Below are 20,314 nucleotides of genomic sequence, written 5' to 3' on the forward strand. Positions count from 1 at the left end.
AGTAAAAAACTTCCTAATATCTAATTTAAATCTATGCTATTTCAGTTTAAATCCATTACCCTTTGATCTCTCACTACATGCTGTTGCAAAAAGTCCTTCTCTGTATTTCTTGTAGACCCCCTTTAGGTAGCAGAAGCTGCTGCTCTCCCCAGAGATCTTCTCCAGGCTGAACAAGCCCAGCTCTCTCAGCTTCTCTTCACAGGAGAGGTGCTCCAGCCCTCTGAGCAGCTTTGTGACCTCCTCTGGACTCACTCCAACAAGTCCACATCCTTCTTATGTTGGTGGCCCTAGAGCTGAATGCAGTAATCCAGGTGGGATCTCACATAGCAGAAGGGGGAACAATCCCTTCCCTCAACCTGCTGGACACACTGCTTTTGATCCAGCCCATCACACAGTTGATTTCCTGAGCTGCAAGCGTACATTGCTGGCCCTTATTGAGCTTCTTCATATCCTTTACCTCCATAAACGGCTCCAATAAGCACTGTTTTTATATAGGAAGTTGATGAGAAGTGCCCCTGAGCCTTCAATAAACAAGCCTACTAAAGCTGTCTGTTTATATAGACAGAAAATGAGCTGGTCCAATCAGAATTTCACGAGCTCACAAATGCTTTTTCCTAGGAAGATGAAGTAGAAACCATTTCAAAAGGATTAATGTCTAAACTTTCTGAATTAAAATTGTAACAGGTGTCAATTTTACATGCTTGTCCTTGCAACAAATTATCCATTTGATTGATGACAGTAAAAGATAGTATTTTCTTTAGTTTTAGAGTTCTCTTTTGGAAGTGAAAAGCTGTGATTTTTCCATACAACTGTACTTAAATCACCTCCTACTATTTTCTTAATTGAGCTCTGCCTAAGGAAGATGTGAGGAACTACATTTTTTGAAGGACACTTTGCTAATGACTTCATCTTTGTATGTTTAAAGATGGTAAGAGGAACTCCACTTATAAGTTGCTATGGTTTACTGAGTTTCACTCTGATCTATCTTCTCTATGTAAAGATATTATATACATGCCTACATAAATCTTCTCAGGTGCAGGTTTCTAAGTAAGAGGTCTTGTCCTACCTTTCTCTCAAAGGGGGGATGTCTGCTTATGATTAACCTCAGAGCAAAACAGATTGACTAACAACATTTAATGAAATCACTGTACTTACCCTTAAGTCTGTATAGTCAGTTATTAGCCTCATTATACAGGTAACCTAGAAGGGGAACTTTTATCCTCCAGATGCTTGGAGACATGAAATATGACCAAACTAAACTTAGTCTCTGTATGTTGCAGTTTCTCAATCTTTTCCCTGTATCTCACCAATACAAAGTGTTTATAACCTCTCAAAGCTGCAAGTTTATTTTGCTACTTTGCAGTGCTGATGTGTACAAGGAACATTTGAGCGAGTTTGCTGCAACTGTGTTGAAAATCTCCATTGTCCATGATGCTTCTTGGCTGACTCCCAAATATTTAGCTTACGATATTATTTAGCTCGAGGTATCCAGTTTGAGGTAGCATTTAGCTAGAGGTAGATAGAGTTGCCGCAGTCATAACACAGACTGACAAAGCCAAGGGAGACTGTAAGAAAGCTGGCATTTGAAAGAAAAGCTTTAGTATTCAACAGAAATGTACAGACAATGCCAACTAACACAACCATACCAATAGCTCCATCATCTGAAAAACTTTTCCTGACTGAAATGTCACCTGCTAAGTTGCCTGACATGAGAAACACGCTTGGTGTAAGGCTCCCTGTGCAAAAAAAAAGAATCGACTGGACAATGTCAAACCCGAATTTGACTGGAAAGCCTTCATTCCATCAGGAATGGCCTGAGTTGGGGCTGTCAGAGGCTAGCTCTGTGTAACAGCATGGTTTTGCAGGCTATGAGGCATGCTTTCAGGCAGACAGTGTCTTCCGGCGCTGTTAAACAGAGTACTTGTGAGCGCAGTGAAGCCGCAGCCCTGGAGCCCACCTAGCCTGTGAGCTCGCCCAGGACCATCCGGGCGCACTTCTCGCGTGGAGCACTGCCCGCAGACGGGGAAAACCTGGCGGGCAGAGCCGGGCTGGGTGCTGCGTTCCGCCTGGCTGGCTTCCCGTGCTTGTGCAGCCGCCCTCCGCCCCAGCCCGGCTCCACGTCCATTGCTGCCTCAGGCCCAGCACCGCCGCCCGTCCGCTCCTGGTGCACCCTTCCCGCCGCCGGGGCCGGGAGTGCCCTTGTGCGGGGTGTGAAGGCGGCTGCTGTGCCCCCTGACATCCCTCTGCCCCGTCCCTGGGGCAGGAAACGTTCCTTCCCGTCGACAGCCCTACCCGCCCCGCAGCCGCCCGGCGCCGCCCTGCCCCTGCCTACCCCTCAGGGGAGGACACGAAGCCGCAGAGCCTTATAAAAAGCCCCCCGAGGCGGGCGGCAGGAGCGCACCGCGCTGCCGGGGCCGCTGCCGAGCGTAAGGGACGGGACGGGACGGGACGGGACGGGGCGCGGGCAGTGTCACCATGGCCCAGGCCGTGTGGGGCTACGACAGCGACAACGGTGAGTTGAGGGCGCGGGGCCGCCGGGCCGGGCTGAGCCAGGGAGACATTTCCCTGCCTTCCTCCGCAGGACCCGAGCGCTGGCATGAAAACTACCCCCTGGCCAAGGGAGACAAGCAGTCGCCCATTGAGATCAACAGCAAGGACGTGAAGCACGACAGTTCTCTCGCCTCTTGGCACGCCAGTTACGATCCCGGGGCAGCGAAAACCATCCTAAACAACGGGCGCACCTGCCGAGTCGTCTTTGATGACACTTTCGATCGATCAGGTTGGTTTTTGTTTGGCTTTTGGGGGATTATTGTAAGGAGCTGAGCAAAGAGTTGGGAATCTAAACGCATCCTGTGGTACCTGACCTATGCAGGCTAGCAAAGAAAAGTCATTTGGAAATGTAAAGTAGTTTATTCTGGTGGATGCGGCCATTTTTAGGTCCACCATAGGTGGGACAGGGAGGCTGGCGCTGCAGGGGCATTCCTAAGATTTGGACTCTGCTGGAAGGTGGACTTCTCCCCAGGTCACCTCCTTCAACACAGACACCACATCCTCAGCTTTTGTGTAGGGAGAGAGCCCTCTTCATACAAACATACCTCAGGCTGTGGCTCTGGTAGCCCAAGGGCCTGTGCAAAAGTGTTTCTCCACCAAAAGTTTGTATTTTAATAGTCAGTCATGTTTATATACAGAAGCCAATTGCAGGTATTCTGTATATAACCCCAGAGGGGTTTAGTGTGTGCTCTGAGGCACTTCGTAAACAAAAACCTCATATATACATTTCCAGTGACAGTGATTTTGATTTCTTCTGTTTGTACAGAAATTCTTCAAATACTGCACAACCTGAAAAAGCTATGAAGATAATATTTATGAAAATAGCATTTCATAGCTTCTGGAAAGGTGTGAAATGGCTTTGTAATGTCAGTGAGAGAGGGCAGCCTCGCATCTCAAAGTCAAATTGTTCAAAAACTGACTCCAGAGCTACGTCAGTGTGTAGCTCTGAATGCAGACAGGCAACAACTATCAACATGAATAATAAATTCTCAATACCATATAATACAAAGATATCTCAAGAGCATACAGTATTGATCAGTCCAAGAAGGAAAACAATCTAATTAATGGAAAACAGTTACTTTCCGTTATGTTTTCCTATATCTGCTTTGGTGGCATTTGTATTGGGATTTTATTCTTAGTAAGCTTTGTAATTAATTAAATACATCTGCATTATACTGAAAGATCTCCATCTCTCTTATCAAGAGAAACTCATTGTTTCCTTGGACTCCTGCCAATAGAGCTACCTGTTACTGTTCCATGTCTTGCAGACGGAACCTAAATTACATAGGACAGGGGCCATCTCTTTGCTATATATTTGTATGTACTTTAGTATTTATTACAGCAGTTCATACACAATGACCTCAGACAAATCATACATAAGTTGCACTTTCGTTGCAACACAGAATGCTCTTCCACAAGCAGTTCATAAAATCGGTGCTGTGGCTGAAAGCATGGGAAGTAAATTGATTATGAACCTTTTTCACATGGTGGTTCTGCTCTGTCTTCTTTGCAGCTTCCTAAAGGCTGAGGTGTTGACAGAGGCTGCTCAAGACCATGTCTGCCCAGGGAACTGTTTTGGAGAAGGACCCTAATTTGGCCAAGCAGAGTGCAGTCCTTCCTCTAAATTATCTTTCCTCCATTTCTTCCCTGCCTTTCCCTCCCCATCACGTCTTGTCATTCCTCTGGACATTAATTGTGCACAGTCACTCCCTGCTGCTGTTACTAACTTTCTGCAGGCTGATGGACAGTAGTTTAGGAATCAAGCCTTTCATAGGGATGTGTCTGATTGGAATCAAATACAATGTTTGACAGCTGTGAAAACTGTGAAAAACCACATGAGAAAGTATTTAATAAACATTTTTTACCTTATGTAGTGGCAACAGCTGAGGATAAGCAGTAGCCACAGACCTGATTTTAACTGGAAAAAGAAATCTAGCTTGAAGATATTGATCTAATCAAATGGAAAATTTTGAATGTTAAGATTAATTTTTATGGTGGAGAGATCTGTATACTGTTATGAAATGCTGTTTCCAAGTGCTTTGCACTATGATCTCTGGAAAGGGCTATCTGTAAGAAACAACTGCTACATGAGGTCCCAACTCTGTTGATTTAGCTTGTCAAAGTAATTAGATCATATAAATTCAGCTCCTGAAAGTTTCTGCTCCCCACTGATTCCAGTGTGAAATGGCAAGTAAATACTTGTGAGGATTTGGGTCTTAAGAGTCTATGTCTTATTTTTCCTACATTCACAAGTAAAACAATACATATTTTCTATTGCTGGCTTTTATACAGAAGGCTTACTTATAACTTGTATGAGTTAGTTATGATAATTTAGTTATGTACAAACTCAGAAGCTAATTGGAATTACATGCTAAAACTCAGCCATTTGTTTCTGCCCCCCAGTGGCTGCAATGTCTACCAACTGAAAAGAGAAACTGCAAAATCAAACCTTTTGCTCTGTGTGTTCCAACACATATAATATCAAGAATTAATTTGAAACCACGAGGGACAAGAGGATTTAGATACTACTTCAACCTTAACTTTGAACTTCAAAGCTATTGGTAGACATTCAAACTTGAGTGCTATTTAAACAAGTTCTTCTGGCACTGCAGTTGTGAATTGCATTACCAGCTTCTGTGTAAGGGACATGTCTCATTCCTGTCTTAGGTAAGGAATGAAAAATGTATTTGAGAGATTATCCTCTAAGCAGTCCCTGCTTGAAAGAATTCCTAAACTAAAAGAGCAGGTATTAGGTTTTGAAAGTCAGAGTTGATGTCAACTGTCAGACGGATGGTCAGCATTATTCGGCTATGAACAGCAGACATAATGGCTGCTTATTTTTTTTCATTATTGGCAACGTAAATGTGGACTATAGTTTTTACTTGCTCAAGAACACTTTTCTAATTAATTTGACCTAAACTTTCTTCTCTTCCCCCAGTTTTAAGAAATAGATTTATTTTTTTTAGTTTTCTGTTGTGTGGTTTTGGATTTTTTGTTTGGTTTTGGGTTGTTGTTTTTTTTTAAAGGAGCAAACTATGCTGTTTGGTTATCTGAACTGTAAAAGGTATGCCAGTCATGGACTAGAGGTATGCTTCGAAGCACCTTTGGGTTAATTTCACAGTCCTATTCCCAACCATTTCACAACAGACCATTTCTTGACAAGGATTAACTTGAATACCTTCCGTCTCTCTCCACATCAGGAACTATAGGGTGTCCACTTGCCAAAAGAAAAGCTGCTTGTTGGGCAACTGGGGTTTGATTCTGTGTTTGACTCACAGCAGATTTCACAGTTTCCACATTAAGCAGGACTCCTCCTGAGAGATAACAGAATTCAGCTCCTATCTTGTAAAGGGATAAATGTTGTGATCCTTACTGCAGTTAGCTGGATTTCCAAGAGGTGCTCCACACTTTTGAAGTATGGGTCCCTGCACAGTGAATGTGTATGTGAGTGTTCTGGAGGCTAGTGCTGATGTGGATTGTCTATCACAGTGCTGAGAGGTGGGCCGCTCACAGGAGCCTACAGGCTGCGTCAGCTTCACCTGCACTGGGGTTCCTCTGATGACCATGGCTCTGAACATGTTATAGATGGGGTGAAATACGCAGCAGAGGTAGGATTTACTTTTGACAGTAGTGTTCAGTACTAACTGGAGTCTTAGTGTTTGTGCATCTGAACAGATTAACCATTCTCCCTTTTGTGAGTATTTAGCTCTGGATTTTTCTCTAAAAATCCGTGAAACTTGTGAATATTCATCAGCATGCAGTGGGGTAAGTTGCATCTGCCAACAAATGTATCTTTGCAAGTATATACTAACATGGAATTTGCTTCTTCAAGCAAGAGTTTTGCTGATATTTTAGAATGTTTTAAAAATATTTGAGGCAAAGTGATATGTTATTTCCAAATAGGAAGATCTGTTTTCTGCTGACAGCTTTTGGCTTTCAGCTATTTGTGGTATAGCTTGAATGACTAAGTTAGTTTCAGAAAGGATTGCTAAGGAATAGAAAAACTCACTAAAAGCACATTTGATAAACTGACATTCAGAATTAGATCCACCTTAAAACAGATTCAGAGTGGTAAAGAGTATCTTCCAGTTTCTGAACATCTGTGCTTTAAAATCTGTTTATTTTCAGGAACTGTGGACAATGGTTGGTTGGTTGTATTTTAATGTAAGCTACTGCACTACTGTTGTCTAAATTTGCTAAAATTGATGGTTTCTCTAGGCCCTGAAGACTTCTTGATGTTTTCATTACTGATGTTAGTGAATTACTAGCAAATGTTACCCCCTTCCTCCATCTTATTTGAGAATAAGCTCAAAACATATGCTTACTCCCACAAAAAGTCTGCAGTAGTGTTTTCCTGCCTTCCACCTCTACCCTCAATGTGTAGAGCAGGTGCTTTGCCCACCTATCATAGGAGAAAATTTAGGCATGCATTTTGCAGGGTCAGTGTGCACAAACATTGAGAGATGACTGTAAGTGATGATTTGGGGGAGAAAGGGGTTCCCATTCTTTGGCCACAGCCAAACTGTGTTAGTGTTTTATTTTTCTGTGGCCAACTAAACAGACAAATTCTGCTTCCTCAAGCTATTTCTTGGTTAGTTCAAGCACAGGCTTTTTATGTTACTTTTGTTTGCAGTTCTCAGATAGGTATTGGCAGGAGAAGAAAGCCTGGAATGTATAAAATTTTGCTAGCATGCAACCAAAGGTATATGGCTGCTCCACCTTTATCTTAAGCAATGATATCCTTATCCTCAAGAGAAAAGAAACATAAATCAATACATTAATTTCTATTCAGGACAAATGATTTTGTTGTTATTTAAAATAAATATTACTATGCATTAAAAAAAAAGGTAAAATTTGCATTCAAAAATATGCACCGTATGTTTGGATTTTGGTTTGGGTTTTTGTATGGTGCTATGTTCCAGATGCCACTTATTTGAGATTCCACACTGCTGGTTGCAGCAGTTGTAGATATATGCAGGAGCCAAAGATTTTTTTTAATAGATGGAGAAAGACTTTTTTTTTAATAGATGGAGAAGTAAAAGCTTGAAACATATCCTGAAATACAGCTTTGTTCAAAGTAGAAATGGGAAAGAAATGGCAGGTTACTCTATCCACTCCTTTCCAGTACAATACGCTTGGAGTAGTAACAGATAAAAAACAATGTGTGCACTGAATACAGTCCAGTGTAAATCCTTGAGCTGATATCTGCATAACCTGAAGATCAAAAAGTCTACTGGAGATGAAGTGCATGTCAGGAGGTGGTTTATGCACTGCATGTGTGCATGCTGCGTGCTTGGGTTAAATTGTTTGTAGTTGCATTGTCTGATTAATTTTTAAATATATTGCATGGAAAGCACAATTTTCTTCTTATGCTTCAATTAAATGCAAAGTGGTGCTTTATAGGAAATGAGAGCATATGGAAGCATGAGAACAGCAGCAGGAAATACATAAATTTTTGGTTTTCATGTCCATTTACTTACTGTGTACTGTAAACTTTTCTTAATTTAATTCAAAACCTGGTAAGATTGTGCTGTTGGCAATTTCTTGATTTAATAACTGAGGTTTCATTGATTTTTAGTTACATATGGTGCACTGGAATCCAAAACATGGTAATTTTGCTGGAGCTTTAAAACAACCTGATGGTGTGGCTGTTGTGGGCATTTTTCTGAAAGTAAGTCACAAATATTTAGTCTTTGTAATTTTCTGTATATTTCTCTCTAGTGCCAGGGAAAATTGTCCCATAATTGTTCCCTGCACTGTACCATTCTACAGGAGAACACTCAAAGTGACGTACAGACTGATGTCACATGTGCACTAACCTGTTCAGAGCCAGCTTCTGACACCATCTGTACCAGTGGCACATATCATGGGTAGTAGCAAACAAGTCACAAAACTTCAAGCCTGGGACACTTGCTAGCTTTATCTCTGATAGCTGACCAGCTCTGGAGTGTGGACTGAGGAGAACAGTCTGCATAGGAAGAGTGTTTCCTCCTGCCCTTTGTCTGCTAGCAGGTAGTGTCTGCCTGTCAGCAAGGTTATGTAAACTGAATCCCTTACTTCACGTCTTGGTGATCCTTACGTAAGCTGGGAATCAAAAGGAGTTTCACAAACCTGCTTGAAAAAAAAGGAATTCCTGGTAAAAGAAGTTAACTAAGATTTTAACCATGAAATACAACAGCTTGATAACAAAATAATGGAAAACATGTACCAATAGTTTCAAATTGTTTTTCCTAGTATCAGATGTGCAGGTGGTTTACGGTACTGAAAAACACCAACAGGCACACAAACTAATAGCAGTAAGTTACGCAAACTTCAGCTATGTCACTTTATGTCAAGATGGGCATTTCAGTTTGAACAATATCAGAGAATAGCTCTCCTTATATTGTTTTATCACTAGTAAGCTGCATTTATACAAGCAATAGCAAGTGGATGTAATTAATTTTGCCACAGTGTTCCTGGACAGAGTAGATCCAATTAATTTTAATTCTGTTACACTGTGAGCAAGCCTGACCTTTTTTTCTTGTGGTTGGTTGGTCAGCACTTGTCCAGATTCTCCCTTATGATTATGTCCTTCAATTATTCTTTCTTTGTCACTTCTTCAGGTCTTTTTTAGGCTAAAGCTTTTATCTTGTAAAACACAAGAGTAACGCTATCTTCCTATTAATCATGCTAAGGTCAGCTAAAAGGTCTAGAAAAGTACATGGTATCAGTGTATCTTGTCTGGCTTTCTTTCCTTGTTTCCTTCTTGCCCTTTAGTGTAGGGGCTGTTTTGCTCTGGGTTTGTCATGTTCTCCAACTGCCTTTTTGGATATTGCTAAAACAGAGATAGAACTATCTCCTGAAGAACTGAATTTAATCTATTTTGGAGCAAGACATGGCAATAACAGCATGTCTTAACGCATACTGTCTACTCATCTTGGATGCAGAACCACGTCAAAGTTTTCGGAAGTGCTGAATTTCATGAACACAAACAATAAAGTGACCCCATAGCTTGAGGAGGTCATGACATGAATCTCATCGTGTCTGACACGAAGTCTGATCTGACTGCATATATGCTGTAGAGTGTTTGAAGTGCCTGCAAGAACTCAGCTCGTCAGATTATCAACACTTTGCTGAGTGCTCATATATCTCACACTGGTTGTGGGTTGCTTTCAAACCAGGAGCCAAGAGCCAGGCCTCGGGTGATGTAGATGACACTGTCTGACCACGCAGTTTGTTCCCCAGACAGTGGGAGGTGCCTTGTAGAGTCCTTCAACACATTCTTGAATTGCAAAGCCAGTTACTTGAGTCTGCTATTCTGGATGTGCTTTTAACACACATAATTTTGTGTCAGTCTGTACCGGATGTTCTGCAAGTACTGCTGCTAACCTGACAGATGGGATGTACTGAATTTCTTTCAAACACTGTGGAACATGATAAAAAATGCAGTACTTGTGCTTTGCATTGCAGGTTGGAAATACTCCCAAACCAGAGATGAAGAGAATTCTTGAAGAAATTGATAACATTAAGACCAAGGTATCAAAACAATTTCTGTGATATAATGTAGTTGAAAAGCAGCACAAGCAGAAATCAGAAGTTCAGATTAACTTCTTGTCATCATTCTCATACCTAACAGTAGCACGAGAGGTGATACATTGAACTGTGGAGCAGGAAACTTTCTTTTACTTTAGTAAACATGTAACTCCTCACTTCTGTAAGTATTCTTGTTGTAAAGGATTTTCTACCAATCTTTGCACAATTTGTAATCTTATTGATACTGCTCTGTAAAAAAACATGTCAGTGATCAAATATCAGGAATAAATTAAAAGATCTTTTTAATATGACAGCAGTGGCCAAAGCAAATGCATAATCGAGTCAGAAATTTAGTTGGCCTGAAATGAGAAGAAACTGGTAGGAATGATGGAGCAAGCTCCCGCTCAATGTAAGGGAGATTAAAAACTTTATTAGTTTTAACATGGAACTGAATTCAGTTATAAAGGATTACACAGTACAGTTTCTACAGGAGCCCTAGGTTCTCTCTTCCTTTGTTTGTGCTGTGATACCAGCACAAACACTATTGCAAACCTATTCTAAACTGGTTTTCAGCTTAGTTAATTATCTAAGACCACAGTCCATACCTATTGCATAGACACAACTGCAGAAGGGACTTCTTTGCAGAGAATTGCAAAAATAACAACTGCATCTGTTGTTACTTAACATGGCAGGGGAGTTGGAACTAAGTGATCTCAAAAGTCCCTTCCAACCCAAACCATTCTGTGGTTCTGATTGTTATTTAACATAAACCTAACTTCTAGGTATACTTAAGCAATTCTACTTCATGATAAGTTTTATGATTCTAATGATGCTAAAAGTCCCTTTTTTACATAACATTGAACATACCACCAGATCATCAGAACTGAATTTTAGAAATTTTGTAAGTATTTTCTTACATATTTAGCAGAATTTCTTGCATTTAATTTATGTATGTATGTACTGCCACTGATACACAGGTCTAAGCCTGAAGTCTGTTCTCTCGTCACTCAGTCGTATTCATTTTATTTTTCAGCCTTTTCTTAGTCTTCAGATACAATTCAGTTCTTTCTACTGATGGAACTGAAGGTCATTTTTTATTCTCTACCCACTGCTTCCCCTGCTGTGTCAATAATACCTGTCTTGATTCAGATGCTGCTTTCTCTCATGATCCCTCTATAATTTTTTGTCCATTTACTTACAAAAGAGCTTTGCCACTGTTAGTAAAGTTGATCAGTCACCCTGTGAAAAGCTGTGTCATACAGTGATGACAAGATATACTCCATTACATTGTATCTGAGGCTGCCTCACTGGAGATTTTGTGATTTTTATTAGCAAAAAAATAGAAGTATCATTTCCTACATACAGATATCATCTGTAGTGGTTCTTGGAAAAGGAACAGTTAAAGAAAAGTACATGTGCAAACAGCCACATCTTGTGTTTCATTTCTAATACTTATTTTCTTTCCTATCATCACATATATTTTACCAAGATTACCTATTTTTCAGGAAAGAGTAATAGATGGTATCACTGGTATATTTATTGCACGTGCAGTTTCAACTGCTGTGATGTATTACAGGCCGAGTAGTTTCTTGGACACTACTTACTGAAAAAGCGTAATTTTGCAAAGTTACTTGCAAACTTATTGAACTTGCACGATTATTTTTCCAGGAAGATACATTTTGAGTCTTGAGGTTATTCTTCCTACCCATGTTTTGTGAAAGGATGTGTGGGAAAGATTTCAGAGCCTCCCACTGCGTTTTCTAGAGTAGTAACTCTGTTCCCATCTAGAAAAGATACTCCATGTTAGGAGAAGGAATTAGGAACAATATATTTTGCATTCCAGAACTGCATCCTAAATACCAGTAGAAAAGTGAACTTTCTTGTTTAGTTCTTGTTGCCATGGGAGGATAAGGAAGTCTCATCACAGTCTTGTGGAGATAATCTTGTGGAGTATCCTATCGGATGGAAAAGAAAAACTTCTCAGGATATATTGTCTGGTGTCTGATGTTCTCCCTTGCCTGGTGATAATCACGTTTAGTTGTGAGATATTCAGGATCCAGTACTCTTCCAGGAACTAGCTTATTTTTTCACATGAAGTGTAACAGTATCAACAAAAAGATTGAGAGTGTCACTAAGACATTGTAATTACAATGTAAAAATAGAGAAGACTAACGAATCTGGGCTAAATGCCTGGCCACTGTTCTATCAGATAAAAAGTGTGCAGGTACCCACAGCCACAGCCCTGAACTTTTATCGCAACTGACCCAAAATAAAGTAAAAATTTGATAATTTGAACAGAAAAAGGCAACTGTGAATTTGCTTTGGTCCCACACAATTCAGTTTGTAATTTCTTCTACTTTATTAATGGAATCAAAATGTCAGCTGTTATTAATTACAGGGCAAATGCTTGACAGTAAGAAAAGGAGATTGATCTCTTGCATGAATCTTGGTATTTAATTACTTCCTTTATAATAACATAGATACTGATGTCTTTTTAAGATGCATATCCCTAGAGTTACTGCAAAGAGTTATGTCTTGTTTCTCTAAGGGGAAAGAGGCTCCTTTTCAGCACTTTGATCCTTCAATTCTTTTCCCCAAATCTCGGGACTACTGGACCTACCACGGTTCTTTCACAACACCCCCCTGTGAGGAGTGCATCACTTGGATTCTCTTGAGGGAGCCAATTGAAGTCAGCGCAGATCAGGTAAACTCCAGCTAGTTTTGCTACTCCTTTACCAGTTCTCACCAGTGTCTCAGTATGTCAGGGGGATGATTTGCAATCCCTGTGTTTCCTTGTATTTTCTAACGAAGAAAGCTTTATTTGAGCACTGTGAGAAATTTACTGCAGAATAGACTATTGAAATTGGCTGACCTTGAGAATCAGGGTCCCTTCTTAGACACCTCCTGCAATAGCTTCAACAGCAGTGTTCTTGGGATCCTGAAAACCTGCAGAAGTGTCCCTGAGCCACAAAATTCAGCCATCATAGCAGCCTCAGTTCATTCTCTGTGTTTCAGCATTACGTGGAGAGACTGACATTTAGCTGGTTTCCCAGTTTAAGAAGTTGCTGGTCCACATCTTGACTTCATAAAACCTGTCAGAAGGATCAGACTAGCTAGAACCTGCAAACGTGAATGTTACTACAAATCAATGGACTAATTGTATTAATATAATGTTCATTTAGACAGGAGAAAGAATAGAGAGTCAGTCTGGGTAAGGTGACCTTCTTTTTAATTCTTGCATTAAAACTTTTGGTTATTTATAGTATTTTCTGGTTCAGCAATACAAGCCAGGGTATAGCCTTTTTCCTGATTTGGCTGGTTTTTGAACAGATTTATTTTGCATTCTGATGAAAGAGTAACAATTAACAAAGTAACACTGAATTTAAATTAATTTGGAGAACAGTGTCTAAATGCTGAATTCATGATTCAACTTAGTAATCCAGTTGGCCTATGTTTCTCTGCCGTACAGAACAAAATAGGAACTTCTGCAGACCAGCTTTTTTCTCTACTTGCATAGACTTGGCTGGCCATATTTTCAGAAGTGGTTTAACTACAGTCCAGCTCCAGCAGGGTCATCGTCTTGATCTTCATCAAAAAGAGTAAAGCCCTTTACTCTTCTTCCACATTCTGAGTGTCAATCCACAAATCCAAAAGAAGTCCAGGCAAGGGTGGTGCAGTGTTCTGTAGATGAAGAATGTAAAGATCCACAGAAATAGTGCTAGCTGTTGGGCTGCAGTGATTTCTACCAACAGTCTCTACCACTATGCTTGACATTACATAAGAAAACTCCTCTTCTGTCGTTTTCTGTTTGTTCTAAGCATCAAGGTTGACACTACTTCCAGGTGAATTCACATGGATGCTTTACTTTTTCTTCTTGCAGATGGCAAAGCTCCGTAGCCTTTCCAAGAATCCTGAGAACGAGCCTGTGAACCCACTAGTTGATAACTGGCGCCCACCTCAGCCTGTGAAGGGCAGGATAGTGAGAGCCTCATTCAAGTGAAGTCTCAAGGCTCACTCTGTTCAACCTGAGTGGGAAAACCCCTGCATCCCAAAGTGTAGTTAGTTTTTGCTGTCTACTGCTTTTCCTCTGGATCCAGATCTGTTTCTCAGCTTGAAATTCTGAGTGGTAAAACTGAATCTGATTTTGAAAGCAGAAAAAAATACTGTATGCAAATGCTAACCTTAATAAGGAAGTGCAAGATATAAGTGATTCTTAACCACAAATGCTGAGTTATTTGTGATGGTGTCACTTCTCTGCCATGTGGTCTTGGAAGAACAATGGGCTCAGTTTCAATATCTAAAATTAACTTCAAAGGAAATGTAGTAAAGGCAGAAAAATGAACCAGTAGTTCAGAAAAGCAGAAATATCAGTGAATGAAAAGGAGGAAAAATACTTGCTTTTAAAGCATCTCTAGTAGCGATCTTCCTCAGATATCCCACCTCTAGTGCAAACATCCAAAGGGTAATTTCCTCTTGAACATACCAGATTTCTCCTTCCCTCTCCTGTTCACAGTTTGCTATCCATGATTACATTAGTATTCTGATACAATCAGGCATATTCAGCTTCTGTGTGTGAAGAAGAAAAGATACCTTGCTGTCATTTCAGCATTTACTGTCTGTCATGTCCTGCTGCTGCCCGTTGATCTTTTCTTCTTTCACTGTTGCTGTTACTCCACTCATCCATCTGTAGACTGCTGCTGGTGTCTTGGTGCCTTGTATTCAGTTACACCTTTAGTATTGCTGAGTGGAAAGTGGCTTTTTTCTGATGCTCTGTGTTACCTCCCAGGAAGATGGATTTTTAGTTTTGATGCTGTACCTGTTTATTTTTGACATCTTGGGATGTATATTAATGATTTCACCTATTAGGGACTTTATTGCATATGGAAAGGGTCTTTGTGGGTGACTCACATTTCATCTGTCTTCCCCAGTACTGAAAAATCGAGGTTAACTCACCTCAGTGTTTGTTTATTGTGACTGTAGTTAGAGACTCATAAGTGAAGTCTCTTAACTTTCTGGGGAGACCCATCAGCTTTTATATACGATCTGAGCAAGGAATCAATCACTGTCAGACAGAAACTTCTAAATCATCTTCTCTTGTCCTTCATCATGTAAACTTTATCACTGCAGCATGCTTCCTAAACAGCATAGCACAAATACCATCTAGTTTGAACCCATGTGCAGACTATGTGAGTAAAGATCTGTTACATTATATCAGGGTTATTATTTGGTATTATACATACGGGAGATTGGGTGGCCAAAGCCGGTGCACAAAGAATCCTGCAAATGAAGCTCTGGGATTCTGTGTATTCCTCTGGCTCATCAGGTGGTAGCAAAGTGGAGTCTTTGTTAGATGTTGCCACAAACATGTTCATAGCAATGTTTTTAAGGGATGTGTCAAAGCCTGAAAAAAGCAGGGTTACAAATTACTAAGTGGGCGTTTTCCAGTTCTCCTTCAGTATTGCACTTTGCATCATTACTAGAAAAATGGTGCTCCCAAAAGGAAGTACTGAATGGGTAACATGAGGGAAATTTTGCTGTTATTGCCAGCACAATTCAGTGAGAATTCAGGAATGAAACTGAGAGCAGTGTTTGATCTTTTCTGTTCTTGTATGCATGTTCAAGACCAGGTTGGACAAGGCCTTGGGTGATAACGGTTTAGTGTGGGGCCTTGGGTGATACGGTTTAGTGGCAGGGGGGTTGGAACTAGATGATCTTAAGGTCCTTTCCAACCCTAACTATTCTGTGTTCAAAAAATTGCTTAATTACCACAGAGAGATATTATTTCAGTTTATTAGAAGTGCATTTTACTCAGTATAAAGCAGTTTCATTTTAAAAATGAAGTTTGTGTCATCGAGAACTATTTATTGAATCCTTTCTGCATATATTTTGGCATTGGCTTAATCTTATCAGAAGATCAGCTTTTGATATTGCAAGTGCACCACTTGCAACAGTATTGATTTTAAGAGTCTCTTAGATCTCCTTTAAACTCCCAAATCTGTACATCTTCTTAACACATAAATATGTTCCTACAGAAAGCTCATGAGCAAGTTTTTCTACTGTACTAAAGTTTCTTCTGGTAGCCATATGCAGTTGATCTTGAGAAAATTTCAACACAAATAACTGAGACAAAAGTTTGAGCCTTTCTACCTAACTGGCTGTGATGTTTTAATCTCTTGTTATTGGGGCAATAAAACAAGATAACAGCTTTTAAAATAACACCTTTTTTGTCTTCAGATAATCAATAAATTTACTTATATAAAAATTTATTTCTGGTTTTATTTCTGATGCTGAATGATGATTAAAAGTAAGAACTTAGTAGAAATTTTTTTTATAAATATGCTTGTAATACAAGATTGGACAGGCACACTCTTACCTGTTGAAGTTTAGTTTAATGTCTTACCCTGGATATTGCGTGTCAAAAATATGAGACATCAGAACAGTATCACTTGTTGTCTCTTTTCAGGTACAAAAAAAAAAAAGTGTTTATTTCTTGCCTGAACGCAAATATTCTTACATCTTCCCCAAATTCATACATTCATGTCTGATCATGAAAACCACTCACTTGTATATGTATTTCTGTTTCTTGCAAGAAGCACATGGATCAATTAGCTGAAGTGTTGCATTATTCTGAAATTTCCTGGTTAATACATACTTTTTAAGCACACAAAATAAACTTGTTAAAGTGAAATGATACCTTATTTGTTCACAAAATCAAATACTGAGTGTGCTTTGCTTTATTTGCATGGTTTCTCTACTGTCTTTGAAAGGCAGAATAGGCAGAAGTTTATTAACTACTCACGCAGTAGTTTTGGTTTCAGCAGGAAACACATGCTTTGTATGTTGGCACAAAGCAATACAGTCTGAAATTTATATTCTCTCATGCATTTGCTCTGGATCCATTCTGTCTTCGAACTATAACCACAGAAAAAAACATCAACCTCATTGTAAATACGCTTTACACTTCCTCGCTTGAAGAATAAAGCATACATGGATTTGTTCCATTGCCTTTCTGTCTTTGATGAATAGTGTAGCTCAGTATTGATTACCTTAGTAAGAAACTGAGAATATGTCATGTGGACTCTAATCCTGCTGCTTCGTCTATCTTAGAGAGAGGGAGAGACAGAAAGCCTGTAAATTCTGTGTTAACTTAAAACACAGAAACAGACTTGAATACAGATGGAGACCTCGTGATATTGCTAGGAAAATAAACACCAAGAGTGTGAAAGTTTTAGCCTTTTATATTTGGACTAGGCAGCTTAATACTTAAAAGGATGTGTAGAATCCACTTAATCCTGTACATAACAAATGCCAGATTTACTTATCAATTAATCATGAATCTAACAGGAGGTAATGTGTGATACAATTGTAGTTTGGATTTCAGTGAAGAGGCATGCTTGTCCTTGAAATGAATCTAGCATTGATTATTGCAAGTTTCATCCATTCTAATTAAAAGAGGAGCAGATAAAACTGCATTTCCAAAGCTTTTAATTTTAAAAAGGCAATCATTCAGTATTTGTGTGAATACAAATAAAATGAACTTAAAAGTCAAAGGAGCTGTCTCTGCTTCAGAAAAATTAAAAGATTGGCATAATAAATTGCAACTCATCTGTTAAGAACTCTGTTTAACAAGATCTCCCTGGAGATGGCCGCCTGCTTTTCCAGGAAAATCTAACAGGATGGAAATGATGATGCCATCAGGTATGCAGAAGTGGCTGCACTACTGAACCATACCTGGGCTTAGCAAAAGCAGGAGCACTTACACAGAATGTTATCTGTACACCTGGGAATTCTAAAGTCTCACTACTGTGCCAGTAATTGTCCAAGCCCATTAATTCATGCTTTTGCACTTCTATCATGTCATCAGTAGGCAGAACATGCAGTAGGTGTTAGGAAAAAATAAGCCTTTGGTGAATTTGAGTTGCACACTGTCACACTCCTACTAATATCTTGAAGAAGATCTGTCAGGAAACTGCTGAAGAACTCAAAATGCCTTACTGGAGTTAAACCAACTTCCTCAGTGGGCTAGATCAGGGAGACCATAGGCCAGTTCTCTCAGGGCAGTATAGTGGCAACAATAAAGCTTTACTAGACTAAGTTTTTTTTTTTTCCAATTTCTCCCAGATATTTTTTTTTCCCTTACATTCCCACTATTAATCCTACCTTTATCCCATAGACAGTGCAAACAAGTGAATGTCCAGTGCTTCTTGATGGCCTTTTCATGTTCATTTCCCGTAGCCCACACGGTGGAGCCAGTTCCTCAACGTTCACGTTTCTGTCACCACTTGCAGCTACCTGGAGGCGTGAGCTGCCACACAGAGAGGATTCCTCTAGCCTGCAGGAGTAATTAAATAAGCACTGAAACAAATCCAGTTTATCCAAGCTACTCTTAAGCTATGAGATCCTGTGTTTAAATATACGTGGATAGTAGCAGACTAATATCCATCTCCATCTAAGAAAGCTTTTGTATTTTGCCTGCATGTTTACTCATGCAAAGTCTGTGTATATAATAAGTACTTTTGCTTCTGTAGGTTGAAAAAAGTCTGGCTAATTCCATTCCTAAAGTCCCAAAAAATCCTTTTGCACAGTAAGAGGAACTAAAGATGAAAATTCCCCAGTGATATGCACCAAATTGGTTGCTGATTTGAGCAATCATGAGACCAGGACTGCAGGACATGTTGTCCTGAATACTAGCAATAGCCTGTCAGACTAGCTTTTTCAGTCTACATATTCCTTTTGTCTCTGCACATGATGTCTCAATCATCCTTCATGTTTATAATAATTTCTCCACTGAATTAAAAACCAAAGGCATTTCTATTAAAGTTCACTTCGTTCAGAGAACATTGATTCTTTTTTTTTTTTTCTTAACACTGCAGGCTACCAACCATTAAACCCTAATTTAAGAGCTCCCACAGTGTTGTGCATTGTCTGTGTAATAAATCTCTGTTGGAGAAAGAATATAATCAAGGAGTAATAATTTTTCTTGTCAGGCATGACTGAGCAGCGGATGGCATCAGTGTCTGCAACATACCTAAATTTATAGCTAAACAAACATTACTGGCCCTTGAATAAACAGACGAAAGTTGATTCATTGCCCAACAGTGTGTAAGACCTATAATTGAAACACTGATTTCATTGTCTCTTTTAGGAAAGGCAGGGGATACAAGTTTAGAAACAATACTTTCCATGCCTAATGTCTCAGAGCACTTTGCTGTAACTTCCATCACCAAAAAAGTCTGTAAAAGGCATGGAGTCAGCTCAGTCCAAATAAAAGTTGAGGATATGAAACATGTCTTCTGCTTTTAAAGTAGCAATTGTGCTAGGAGCTACTATGGTACAGTATTAATTAACAACAAAAATAATTATGTTCTTATACTAGTGTCCATCTTCAGACTACTTCAATGCCACTGTAAGTCCCATAAAACAGCTTAAACATTCCCAACCAGAATTCCTGTATGTGCTTCCCACAGCCTTAAAAACCAAAAATCAAAATAATAATATTTGCTGTGTATACAGGTATCTATCTCCTCCTCCCTTAGAGGTGATGGGGAGTGAAGGTCTAACACAGAGAATCTTGCCTGTCCAGCTTCTCACTGGACTCTCAATTGTGACTTCTTACGCAGGGATATGAACCGAGTTACACTGAGTTGTGCTTTCTATTGTTTTATATGCCATTCAGTCTGAACTTTTAATGGTTAATATTTCCTAGTACAAAATTGTGTCAGTTACAATTTAATACAATTTAATAGAATTTAGTACTGCCAGTAAATAGTCATTTTTTGGAAACCTGACAAAATCTGCTGCTCCTGCTACTTTGCTGAGCTTGTCTGTCCTTACTACTCTCTGTCATCTATGCAGGAAGCACAGTGTTCACTTGGCACAAGATCTGACTGAAGGGTTAACCATTTTTAAATAGGTTTCTGGTATTCGCTTGCTCTGTAATTAAATGCTGAACAAAAAGCAGCACTACCTTAGAGCTCTCTATTTTATTTTAATTTTTCTTGTTGCATTGAAATGTCTTTCATGAAGTCCCATGATTCAGAAAAGATTTCCCTGGAACATCTTCACAGAAGCATCTACGCAACACTGCATAGAACCATATAATTTCAAGTTAAACAGTGATCCATTTCTTAATACTTGCATTTGTATCTTAATATTCCAGGTTTGTAAGGTCCAGTTTATAACACACCTGTTCAAGTGAGTAGCCTCTTCACTTGGCAGTATTTACTGTGACTGAGCTGTTGAATGAAAGATC

The 20,314-nt window shown here is 39.5% G+C and overlaps 1 protein-coding gene across 2 annotated transcripts; it reads left to right on the top strand.

The window, feature by feature from the left end:
• Positions 1-2,457: 2,457 nt before the first annotated feature.
• LOC130608306 (carbonic anhydrase 3-like) lies at positions 2,458-15,683 on the top strand. Of its 2 annotated transcripts, XM_057426150.1 has the most exons (7): positions 2,458-2,512; positions 2,582-2,779; positions 6,040-6,158; positions 8,129-8,221; positions 10,000-10,065; positions 12,611-12,766; positions 13,943-15,683. In XM_057426150.1, exons 1-7 carry the CDS (start codon positions 2,476-2,478, stop codon positions 14,060-14,062), a joined length of 789 nt encoding a protein of 262 aa, XP_057282133.1. In that variant the 5' UTR covers positions 2,458-2,475; the 3' UTR covers positions 14,063-15,683. The 2 variants fall into 2 exon arrangements, with proteins under 2 accessions (XP_057282133.1, XP_057282134.1); XM_057426151.1 differs by lacking the exons at positions 2,458-2,512; positions 6,040-6,158 and having other exon boundaries at positions 2,619-2,779.
• Positions 15,684-20,314: the final 4,631 nt, after the last annotated feature.

This window comes from Pezoporus wallicus, unplaced genomic scaffold, assembly GCF_028554395.1.
Source record: "Pezoporus wallicus isolate ANWC-B61680 ecotype Strahan unplaced genomic scaffold, APGP_CSIRO_Pwel_v1 contig_4131, whole genome shotgun sequence".
Classification (NCBI taxonomy): Eukaryota; Metazoa; Chordata; class Aves; order Psittaciformes; family Psittacidae; genus Pezoporus; species Pezoporus wallicus.

Excerpts from the sequence above, each read along its gene's own strand:
- LOC130608306 (XM_057426150.1), top strand. The coding sequence starts at position 2,476 with ATGGCCCAGGCCGTGTGGGGCTACGACAGCGACAACG. Across the intron at positions 2,513-2,581 it reads GGGCTACGACAGCGACAACG|GACCCGAGCGCTGGCATGAA; the intron begins GTGAGTTGAGGG and ends CTTCCTCCGCAG. Across the intron at positions 8,222-9,999 it reads TTGTGGGCATTTTTCTGAAA|GTTGGAAATACTCCCAAACC; the intron begins GTAAGTCACAAA and ends TTTGCATTGCAG.